This window comes from Oncorhynchus gorbuscha, linkage group LG01 (assembly GCF_021184085.1).
Source record: "Oncorhynchus gorbuscha isolate QuinsamMale2020 ecotype Even-year linkage group LG01, OgorEven_v1.0, whole genome shotgun sequence".
NCBI classification, from domain to species: Eukaryota; Metazoa; Chordata; class Actinopteri; order Salmoniformes; family Salmonidae; genus Oncorhynchus; species Oncorhynchus gorbuscha.
Genome location: NC_060173.1, coordinates 93,432,371 through 93,444,686, shown reverse-complemented (window position 1 = coordinate 93,444,686; position 12,316 = coordinate 93,432,371). Strand labels below are relative to the sequence as shown.

Sequence of the window (12,316 nt, the reverse complement as noted above, 5' to 3'; positions counted from 1 at the left end):
CACTGGGGTTAACACCCCTAATCTTACGATATAAGTGCCATGTGTTCTTTAATGACCTCAGAGAGTCAGGACACCCATTTAACGTCCAATCCGAAAGACGGCACCCAAGACAGGGCAGTGTCCCCAATCACTGCCCTGTGGCATTGGGATATTTTTTAGACCAGAGGAAAGAGTGCCTCCTACTTGCCCTCCAACACCACTTCCAGCAGCATCTGGTCTCCGGTCTACACATGATGGCGTGTATAGACATTATCGACAGTATATAAATAGAAAAGGTGTGTACCAGGTCTTATCGTTGTCTGTGATCAGGCCTACCACCATCGTTTTGTCTGAGAACTAAATTAGGGTGTTTGAGTCGTGCCCGGCTATGCAGTCGTGGGCAAACAGGGAGTATGGGAAGGGACTAAGCACGCACCCCTGAGGGGCGTCAGTATGGTGAATGTGTTGTTCCGTTTATAGCAATGGTTATCAACTGTACTGCAGGGATGGAATGTAAGTTGCAGAACATTGAGGTTGTGGTGGTAGCTGCAGAGAGGTATTTGGGTGTATGAGACTTGACAGAAGAAGAGGTACAGGGTGTGTTGGTTGGTGGTGTACTGTCTTTTCAGGTTGTTGGCCTGAGGTAAGATATATAAATAATAGAGTAGGGTGGTGGGATTTTTGTGAGTGTAGGGTTAGATGGTAGGGTATTGTTTTCTTAATCATTATATATATTATTATTATTATTATTATTATTATTATTATTATATATTTTTCAAGCGTAGTAAAAGGGAGGTATACTCCAGTGTAATAGGTGGCGGTAATACAACATTTATTGGATGCCAACTGCCTCATCGAAGAAGTCAACTACACGAAGAAGACGTATCTCCGCCTACTCAGTCAGCCCGCCTAGTCTATCAGCCCCCCGCTCTTTAATGTTAGTTAACCAGCTAGCCTAACCTACAGTTGTTGTGGCTAACAAAGCTAATAAAAATTGCTAGCGTGTACTGTAGATAGTTAGCTATCTCAGGGCTTGGCTTTAATACCGGCGAAGGCATAATAAGATAATTACTGTTGTTTATTCCTGTTACGATAAAATGGCGGAAAAGCCAGAGGCTGGAGACAGCGAAGACGAGGTTGAAGATGTTTACGAAGTGGAGAGGATTATTGACATGCGAACGGAGGAGGTACAGTAACAAAGCAAGCTTGTTGTTAACTTAGCTAACTGAACGTTGCTGCTAGCTAACAAACTACACAATTTGACAATGACAAACACTAGGAACCGTTTTGTATTAAACTAAATACCGTTATATGGCTAGCTAATGCAGAGAAACGCTCAAATGTCCACGCACAGTTCACTGATGTATAAAATGAACAGTTAGCTAACTAGCCAACCGCAAAGGAAATGTCAATGGCTGCACAACTTTGCCCAGGCATCCGACGCCCCCCTCTTTGCACGAACATTAAAGCTTGGCCAGACAGACGGGTGTTATTCTTTCATCCACTGGACATCAGCCAGTCCCACTTGCAGAGACTTGCCAAATAGAACAAACCCTCCGTGTTAACGCGTGTACAACCAACTCGTAACTACCTCTGTCTAGTACGCAGCTGCAGAATTCTATCTTCTGCTGTCATCTTTGTTTTTGTTATGTTGGCCATATATATCGACACTGTCTCTAGACATGTTCTATCTTCGAGCTAACTAAATACATTAGCAATGACGCTCCTTTCCCCACGGTACATAATACAATGGTACAGACCGTTCCTTTTCACGCCTATGAAAATAATGAACAGGTGACGGTGTTCTACAATAATGATGGCAACCACATTTCAGTCTGGTGAGATAACTGTACTACATACAGTACACCAGGGATCATCAACTAGATTCAGCCGCCGGCTGTTTTTTTTTTATTGGTCAGGGGGCCCGGAACATAATTACAAATAATATATAATATAATATATGCCATTTAGCAGACGCTTTTATCCAAAGCGACTTACAGTCATGTGTGCATACATTCTACGTATGGGTGGTCCCGGGGATCGAACCCACTACCCTGGCGTTACAAGCGCCATGCTCTACCAACTGAGCTACAGAACGACCACAAATCATTTGTAGACTGCAAATTGACCACAAGAAGCCCAAACAGATATGTTTGACTAAAACATAATAATTTCTTACCTTTCTTACATTTGTATACCAGCACATCGTGTCTCTTATTATGCGTGGGAATACTTGAACTTATGTTCAACAAAAAAATTACACACATTTTTTTTTCTCTAAAAACTTGGGGGGCCAAATAAAACCATCCGCAGGCCAGTTGGGGAATCCTGCACGACACCACAGAAGAGAGCTGCTGTGTTGCCACACAAGATGGACCAGAAGGCTCCTCTGCAGACAAGCGTGTGTGTGAAATGGAGAGAGAACGGGAGAAAGAGAGGCTTGTCTGAGGCTTGTGTTTGTGATTGTCGCTCAATAGCGATTCAGTGAAATACCCAGCCCCAGCAAAGGCAAAGTTCTGGAGGGGAGGGCAATATTGGATGAGGAGGAGGGGTCTGTGTGTGTAGGGGGAGGTCTGGTGTTACTCACACAGCCAGTTCCTCTTATGTAACTGCTTTTGAGCTGAGGCATGAGAGAGGGAGAAAGGAAAACAAAGCCTCTGAGGAAGATGGAGTGGGGAGAGAGAAACCTGACTCTTAAAAAAAATATATATTTATCTTTATAATCATAACCAGCCATGCACTGTGCTACAGTCACACTTGTACCGCACTTGAACCAGAATACATTATTCACATGATCCGAACAAGCAAAGTCTGTCAAATTTTCAGAGAACTCTGCAGCCCCTGTCCCTTATTCCCTCTGACTGGAGCTCTCTGTTGTCCCAGTTCACTGGATAGGAGGGTGGGGACTGAAAATACTGGCTGTGTGCCACAATGCTAGACACAGCCTTTCAACTGAATGTGTGTTTGTCTCAGACGGAGAGGTCTATGAGTAGGCATGGGTCAAATCAAATGTATTTGTCACTTGCTTTGTAGACAACAGGTGTAGGTGTAGACGAACAGTGCAATGCTAACATACGGGTCCGTTTCCAACAATGCAAAGTTAATACACAAGGAGTACCTGTACAGAGTCTATATGCAGGGGTACAAGGTGAGGTAATATGTACACGTAGCAGGAAAATGTGATGCCGGACATTTGACCGGCAGCGTTTGAATTTAAGAAATGTACTGGACCCATATGCATTGGTTACATAACCTGATTAGGGCATGCACCCACGGTTCTCAGAATGACAAATCACATTTAGTTTATGGTAATTCATCGTAACAGAACATGCAACTTGGATACAGCGGCGCGTGTCATTCTTACCGAATTTCGATGAGCAATTTGAAGATGTTAGAAGACATTGGCAGCACGTCCATAAGGCTAAGGGAAGCTAAGCTTTCCTTAATGTACATTTAATTAAATTGCCAAAATGATATAGCCTAATTAGCTTACTCCTGTTTATACAGAAATATATATTTTTTAAATAAGCTACTACACCAGAAATCATGATTTGGTCACAGAAGATTATTAGCTTTATTTTAAATCGTATTGCCTACAGTCGGAAGGGCCCGCAGTTTGGGCAGAGCGTGCTGCAAATGCCGTATAGATGATTGTTGAGTTGCGACTGTCAGTGAAAAGTGGAGAGCCAGGCATATTGCAATATTTAAATATACAATCGCAGAAAAACTGTTTGGAAAACAAATGGCTATTGCTTTAAAGAGAAGACAATGAAGACTCCAATCTGTGTTTTAATGATCAAAATAATCAACTTAATTGAGCGAATAGTATTGAATTTTATTAGCACCAGCAGAGAACATCGGCCATATCCCCGGTGAGTGTGCATATTCACTGTCTGGATTATTGTGTCGGTGCCCAATGATAAAGAGGGCATTAATATCCTCCATCAGGTTAGAGGGACGTCATATTGTATTTGTTATAGCCTAGGCCTACTCCAAGCCATTACACACAACATTGAAGAGTCTTTTTGCCATCAGTGCTTGAGTTAGGTTATCTAATCATCATATTAGGAATAGTAGGCTCTTATATAAGACTGGATTTTTATGGTGAAAAATTTCCCCAAAGCTTGAAATCCACACATCGCCTATGTTAGAATAACTGTCCTTATGTTTGGCTCCCGAGTGGCGCAGCAGTCAAAGGCACTGCATCTCAGTGCTTGAGGCGTCACTGCAGACCCTGGTTCGATCCCTGGCTGTATCACAACCGGCCGTGATCGTAAGTCCCATAGGGCGGAGCACAACTGCTCCAGCGTTATCCGGGTTAGGGGAGGCCGGAGTAGGCAGTAGTGGTCGACCGATTAATTGGAATTGCCGATTAATTAGGGCCGATTTTAAGTTTTCAGAACAATCAGTAATTTGCATTTTTGGACACCAATTATAGCCGATTGCATTGCACTCAGCATATGTGAAAGTGTGTGTGTGGCGCAGGGTTCCCATTAGCTGGTAATAGGCGGCTTTTATCCGATTAAAATAAATAAATAGAAAAGCCGATAAAATTGTCTCTGGCCAATTGTCTGGGAGAAAAAGAAAAAATCTCATTGCAATAGAATTTAAGCTATAAAGCCTGAGAAGGTGTGGTATATGGCCAATATACCACGGCTGGTTTGAGTCCTGAATGTCTGATTGGCTGACAGCCGTGGTATATCAGACCGTATACCACAGATATGACAAAACATGTTATTTTACTGCTCTAAGTACGTTAGTAACCAGCTTATAATAGCAATAAGGCATTTTGGGGGTTAGTGGTATATGGCCAATATACCACGGCTAAGGGCTGTAGCCAGGCACTCCGCTTTGCATCTTGTATATTAACAGCCCTTAGCTGTGTTATATTGGTCATATACCACACTCCCTCATGCCTCATTGCTTAATTAACCTATTAATTAATGGATATACCATTCGATGTAAAAACGTGTGACTGGTAACGCTTATCGGTCTAGGTTAATTTGCATAATTTAGTGGAATTAAATTGCAGTTTGTGTACAGTATTTGTGAATTATCCTATTAATCACACGTCCACAGCATACAGAGCCTTTGAGTGAAAAAACTGCTCCTGCCGCAGCATCTTGTGATGCTTTCAAGACAACTGGGGACTCGTAAAATACAAGGTGAAATCATGACGTCAGTGATCTTCAGTTGGGAAAGTCGAAGCTTTAGAACGAGTCCAGAGTTGGAATTCCGAGTTGGATGACCGTTTTAAAATGATTTTCGGAGCTCGTTTTTTCCCCAGTTCCCAGTTAGTTGTCTTGAAAGCACTGAAGTCAGAAGTCAGAGATTTCTGAGTTCTCAGTTGTTTTGAACAGTGCATAAAATGGCAACGGAAGACAGGCTTCATCAGCACCTCACACATCACTTTGCAATGAGCTGGAGGCGGTATGCATTTTGAAAAAGTACGTAATTGTTTGAAACCTGAACATTTAAATACATATGAGGCATGTCTTACCTTGCTTCAAAGTAGCGTATTAGATCTCCTCTTTCATTTTTTAATGGATATTTTCATCTCTCACATGAAACTGCTTGCATGTGCAGTGCCTATTTGACAATGATGTTTTCCCGCTAATTGCATTATGGAATGAACATTCTGTATATAATTGTTTTATGCTTATTTCACATTTATAAAGAAGACTACACAGCCAGTATAACAGTCTTTGGCCAAAATTCTGCTAGCTGACAAACTGAATCAATGTTCATTGATACTCCTGTTTTAGTAACATCTGCTCTGCGAGCAAATTGAAGAGTTGAGACATAAAAAGGGTAACTTCTCTATTATGGTAAAATAATGTCTCTGTTTCAGTGGCCATATGACTGTTTCTGTTGGACCAAACCGCTTGTCAGAGAGGAAGAAGTGATCTCTCATATTTGTTGTGACGGGCTTCTTGTGTGTGTGTGTGTGTGCGCAAACAGAGAGGATGACTGTTTCACTCCTGCCAAAATCTGTCCAAAATAAGCACAAGTCATTGGGACAATGACTCCCGTTGTTAGAGCGGAGACATGAGCATGTTGTCATTATATACAGATCTTTGGTATAAATCGTAGGTGCACACAGCACAGAAGGAGCGAAGGAGACGAGATCAAAAATACAACACGAGAAGAAGCGGACATACAGTTAAGTTTACATACACTTAGGTTGGAGTAATTTAAAACTCGTTTTTCAACCGCTCCACAAATTTCTTGTTAATTAACAAACTATAGTTTTGGGAAGTCGGTTAGGACATCTACTTTGTTCATGACACAAGTAATTTTTCCAACAATTGTTTACAGACAGATTATTTCACTTATAATTCACTGTATCCCAATTCCAGTGGGTCAGAAGTTTACATACACTGAGTTGACTGTACCTTTAAACAGCTTGGAAAATTCCAGAAAATTATGCCATGGCGTTAGAAGCTTCTGATAAGCTAATTAACATAATGTGAGTCAATTGGGGGTGTTACCTGTGGGTAACACCTCCAACCTTCAAACTCATTGCCTCTTTGCTTGACATCATGGGAAAATCAAAAGAAATCAGCCAAGACCTCAGGAAGAAAACTGTAGACCTCCACAAGTCTGGTTCATCCTTGGGAGCAATTTCCAAATGCCTGAAGGTACCAAGTTCATCTCTACAAGCAATAGTGAGTATAAACACCATGGGACCACGCAGCCGTCATACCGCTCAGGAAGGAGACTCATTCTGTCTCCTAGAGATGAACGTACTTTGGTGCGAAAAGTCCAAATCAATCCCGGAAGAACAGCAAAGGACCTTGTGAAGATGCTGTAGGAAAAGGGTACAAAAGTATCTATATCCACAGTAAAACGAGTCCTACATTGACATAACCTGAAAGGAAGCAAGGAAGAAGCCACTGCTCCAAAACCGCCATAAACAAGCCAGACTATGGTTTGCAACTGCACATGCGACAAAGATTGTACTTTTTGGAGAAATGTCCTCTGGTCTGATGAAACAAAAATAGAACTGTTTGGCCATAATGACCATCATTATGTTTGGGGGAAAAAGGGGGAGGCTTGCAAGCCGAAGAACACCATCCCAACTGTGAAGCACAGGGGTCGCAGCATGATGTGGGGTGCTTTACTGCACAAAATAGATAGCATCACGAGGAAAGAAAGTTATGTGGATATATTGAAGCAACATCTCAAGACATCAGTCAGGAAGTTAAAGCTTGGTTGCAAATGTGTCTTCTAACTGGACAATGACCCCAAGCATACTTCCAAAGTTGTGGCAAAATGGCATTGGAGTGACCATCACAATGCCCTGACCTCAATCCAATAGAAAATGTGTTGGCAGAACTGAAAAAGCGTGTGCGAGCAAGGAGGCCTACAAACCTGACTCGGTTACACAAGCTCTGTCAGGAGGAATGGGCCAAAATTCACCCAACTTATTGTGGGAAGCTTGTGGAAGGCTACCTGAAACTTTGACCCAAGTAAAAACAATTTAAAGGCAATACTACCAAATACTAATTGAGTGCATGTAAACTTCTGACCCACTGGGAATGCGATGAAAGAAATCAAAGCTGAAATAAATCATTCTCTCCTATTATTCTGACATTTCACATTCTTAAAATAAAGTGGTGATCCTAACTGAGCTAAGACAGGGAATTTTTACTAGGATTAAATGTCAGGAATTGTGAAAAATGAGTTTAAATTTATTTGGTAAAGGTGTATGTAAGCTTCCGATTTCAACTGTAAATGCTCACACAGTGTTTTTTGCGATACAGACGTTTTGGAATATCACGTAAATACATAAATCCAAATGAATTTGCTATATCGCCAAACCCTAACAGTCAGTCACTCTTCATTTTCTGCAATGAAAACATTTCCAGCAAGCATTATCATAGTGCTCTCACCCACATGTATTTGTCCTTGTCTTTAGGGGGAGGTCCTGTACCGCGTTCGCTGGAAGAACTACTCATCTGACGATGACACCTGGGAGCCTGAGGCCCACCTGGAGGATTGCAGGGAGGTGCTGCTGGGCTACAAGAGGGCTCTGGCAGAGGCTAAGGTCAAGAAAGACCAAGATGCTAAGAAGGGCATGGTAAGTCTTATCCAAGAGGATCATAGCCACCATAAGAAAGGCTTGGTGAGTCTAATTGCTGGGATGGAATGTTTTAGATTTTTCTGACTGACTGTTACACTAACTACACTGACAAAAATATAAACGCAAAGTGTTGTTTATAAATGTAAAGTGTTGGCCCGTGTTTCCTGAGCTGAAATAAGATCCCAAACATTTTTCAGATGCATTAAAATATTATTTCTCTCCAATTTTGTGCACCAATTTGTTTCCCTGTTAGTGAGCATTTCTCCTTTGCCAAGATAATCCTTCCACCTGACAGGTGTGGCATACCAAGAAGCTGATTAAACAGCATGCTCATTACACAGGTGCACCTTGTGTAATGAGACCACTCTCAAATGTGCAGTTTTGTCACACAACACAATGCCACAGATGTCTCAAGTTTCGAGGGAGTGTTCAATTGGCATGCTGACTGTAGGAATGTCCACCAGAGCTTTTGCCAGAGAATCTACTGTTCATTTCTCTACCGTAAGATGCCTAATGTCGTTTTAGAGAATTTGGTAGTACGTCCAACCGGCCAACCGACCACTTGTAACCACGTCAGCCCAGGACCTGTTGGATCGTCTGAGACCAGCTGTCCGGACAGTTAATGAAACTGAGGAGTATTTCTGTCTCTAGTAAAGCCTTTTTGTGGGGAAAAACTCATTCTGATTGGCTGGGCCTGGCTCCCCAGTGGGTGGGCCTATGCCCTACCAGGCCCAACCATGGCTACGCCCCTGCCCAGTCATGTGAAATCCATATATTAGGGCCTAATGAATGTATTTTAATTGGCTGTAACTCAGTAAAATCGTTGAAATTGTTGCATGTTGCGTTTATATTTTTGTTCAGTATACATTTGAGTAACTGATATCACTTTCTATGGCTGATGTGAATGTCCTCTCTTCTCTGTAGAAGCTGCCCATGAAGAGTGACGTGTTCGATGCCGACTCTGACAGTGATAAAGACAAGCCCACAGACCTGCCTGTCAAGAAAAAGAAAAAGAAGAAGCCCCAAGAAGAGGCACTTCCCTCGAAGGAGAAGAGGAAAAAGAAGAAAGACAAGCGCAAGGAGGACTTCAGGCCTCGTCCGGCACCAGAGTCTGATGAAGAGGAGCTTTCCCCTCCCCCGACCCCGGGCCGCAATACCAAGATGTCAGACTCCAAGAAGAGATTTGTTGAATCTGATGAGGAAGAAGCCCCCGTGCCCTCAAAGAAGCACAGGAAGGACAAGTCCAAGGAAGGAGGAAAGCATAGGAAAAAACATAACATGGAGGAAGGGAAGAAGAAAAAGACAAAGAAGGATCAAAGGGGTGATCTGGAGTCCACTGAAGATGAGTCCACCGCCCCCCTGGAAGAGGAGCTTAGCGAGGGGCCATCTGAGTCCCAGACGGATGATACCACACCAACTGAAAAGTCTCGCAATGATGACAAGCCCAAGATTAAGAAGGGAAAGTCAGACCTGAGGCTGCAGGGCATCAAGGACTTCCTTCAGGACAGGAAAGGCAAGAAGCCGGAAACTACTTCGCCCACACTCTCCACAAGCGGCCTTGCAAAACTCAAGAGCCTCGCCTCCTTCAAGAGCCAGAGCCGGGATGAGCCCACACCAACCTCTGACTCCAGCGACACCCCAGCCCACGTCCACAAGAAGGCCAAGGGCAAAAGCCAGGAGGCAACTTCTGCACCACCAAAAATCCCCTCGTCCTCCTCTGGTGCAGGGGCCAGCACCAGCAAGGCCCGAGAGGAGGAGTCTAAAGAGGAAGTGGGCGGGGATAAGGAACCAGCCACCTCCACTAACCTGTTTGAGAAGTTCCTGCTGAACTGTGAGGCCAAGGACCGCGTTCCCCGCAAACAGATGGTCCACCAGCCCACCCCTGCAGAGAACACTAAACCACTGAAGGTAAACCAAGCAGCTTTGCACTACATGTAGTGAGGTTAGTAAATCAACGCTGGTGGTATAGCCAGCAGCAAGGCCCTCACTGTTAGGCTTTCAGCACATCTTAAGCTGCCTCAAGTAAAGTCTTAAATATATTTCTGTAAAAATTTCAGCTCATAGGGAAAGTTGAGAAAAGGACCAAGCCGACAAAGGAGTCACCTGCTCGGAAGCCAGAACCAGACAAGACCAAACATAAAGACGGTAAGAAGAGTTACGAGGTTCCATTGTAGCGGTCGACCGATTAATCGGAATGGCCGATTTAATTAGGGCCGATTTCAAGTTTTCATAACAATCGGAAATCTATATTTTTGCGCGCCGATTTTTAAAATGTTTTTATACCTTTTTATTTAACTAGGCAAGTCAGTTAAGAACACATTCTTATTTTCAATGACGGCCTAGGAACGGTGGGTTAAATTAACTTGTTCAGGGACAGAGTGACAGATTTTCACCTTGTCAGCTCGGGGGATCCAATCTTGCAACCTGACAGTTAACTAGTCCAACGCAATAACGACCTGCCTCTCTCTCGTTGCACTGCACAAGGAGACTGCCTGTTACGCGAATGCAGTAAGCCAAGGTAAGTTGCTAGCTAGCATTAAACTTATCTTATAAAAAACAATCAATCATAATCACTAGTTAACTACAACTATGGTTGATGATATTACTAGATATTAACTAGCGTGTCCTGCGTTGCATATAATCTGACTGAGCATACAAGTTCATAAGTATCTGACTGAGCGGTGGTAGGCAGAAGCAGGCGAGTAAACATTCATTCAAACAGCAATTTCGGGCGTTTTGCCAGCAGCTCTTCATTGTGCTTCAAGCATTGCGCTGTTTATGACTTCAAGCCTATCAAACCCCCGTGATGAGGCTAGTGTAACCGAAGTGAAATGGCTAGCTAGTTAGCGTGCGCTAATAGCGTTTCAAACGTCACTCGCTCTGAGCCTTCTGGTAGTTGTTCCCCTTGCTCTGCATGGGTTACGCTGCTTCGATGGTGGATGTTGTCGTTGTGTTGCTGGTTCGAGCCCGGGGAGGAGCGAGGAGAGGAACGGAAGCTATACTGTTACACTGGCAATACTAAAGTGACTATAAGAACATCCAATAGTCAAAGGTTAATGAAATACACATGGTATAGAGGGAAATAGTCCTATAATTCCTATAATAACTACAACCTAAAACTTCTTACCTGGGAATATTGAAGACTCATGTTAAAAGGAACCACCAACTTTCATATGTTCTGAGCAAGGAACTGAAACGTTAGCTTTCTTACATAGCACATATTACACTTTCACTTTCTTCTCCAACACTTTGTTTTTGCATTATTTAAACCAAATTGAACATGTTTCATTATTTACATGAGGCTAAATTGATTTTATTGATGTATTATATTAAGTTAAAATAAGTGTTCATTCAGTATTGTTGTAATTGTCATTATTACAAATAAAAAATATTTTAAAAATCGGCCCATTAATCGGAATTGGCCTTTTGGTCCTCCAATAATCGGTATCGGTATCAGCGTTGAAAAATCATAATCGGTCGACCTCTATTCCATTGTTAAGCTTACACTATCTGGCAGGGATGTGAAACGCATTCCATGGAGGGCCTAGTGTCTGCTGGTTTTAAGTTTTTTTCCTTTTAATTAAGGCCTAGACAACCAGGTAAGGAGTTCTTTACTAATTAGTGACCTTAATTAATCAATCAAGTACAAGGGAGAAGCAAAAACCCGCAGCAACTCTGCCCTCTGTAGAATGAGTTTGACAAGTGCTATAGGGCTTTCATTGATTTACCGATAAATGTAGTGGACGCAGCCACTACATAGAGACTCAACCAAGATGTTTTAACTGACATGATGCCTGTTGCGTATTCCACCTTTTGTTTATTTTCACTTAACTAACATTATTTGTTCCTCTCCTCTAATTAATAGCATTTCGGCCCAGTCAGAGCCCCGCTGCTGTGGAGACTAGTGACAAGGCGGAGGCAGAGGATGAACCCGCCCAGAAGTCAAAGTTTGGTGGAGATGAACGGAGGGAAGAGGCTCAACGCTTGGAGAGGAGGACCCAGGACGATGACAGAAGGAGGAGGAGGAGGGAAGACAGCGAGCCACGCCTCTTCATCGCCTGCGACGACAATCAAGACGCCTTGGAGAGCGCCGACAAGTCTGGTACGCCACAACCATCTCACATGGAAAAGTCAACACACATACACACACTCATTGTAGACATGCATCCATTACAAAAATACCATATTGCTTACACCTATCCTAGGGCTGTTACGTATTACCACCATACCGGCAGTCACGAATCATGACTG

At 43.0% G+C, this 12,316-nt stretch overlaps 1 protein-coding gene across 3 annotated transcripts in view; it reads left to right on the top strand.

The window, feature by feature from the left end:
* Positions 1 to 872: 872 nt before the first annotated feature.
* The window catches only part of LOC124046237 (M-phase phosphoprotein 8-like), a 44,004-nt gene continuing 32,560 nt past the window's right edge, over positions 873 to 12,316 (top strand). For all 3 annotated transcript variants that reach the window (XR_006840983.1, XM_046366397.1, XM_046366385.1), the window contains exons 1-5: positions 873 to 1,166; positions 7,901 to 8,062; positions 8,990 to 9,973; positions 10,123 to 10,210; positions 11,931 to 12,167. Coding sequence is in view for 2 of the 3 variants with exons in the window: in XM_046366397.1 (XP_046222353.1) it covers positions 1,077 to 1,166; positions 7,901 to 8,062; positions 8,990 to 9,973; positions 10,123 to 10,210; positions 11,931 to 12,167 (1,561 nt within the window). In the remaining variant the exon portion in view is untranslated. The remainder of the gene's footprint in view (positions 1,167 to 7,900; positions 8,063 to 8,989; positions 9,974 to 10,122; positions 10,211 to 11,930; positions 12,168 to 12,316) is intronic.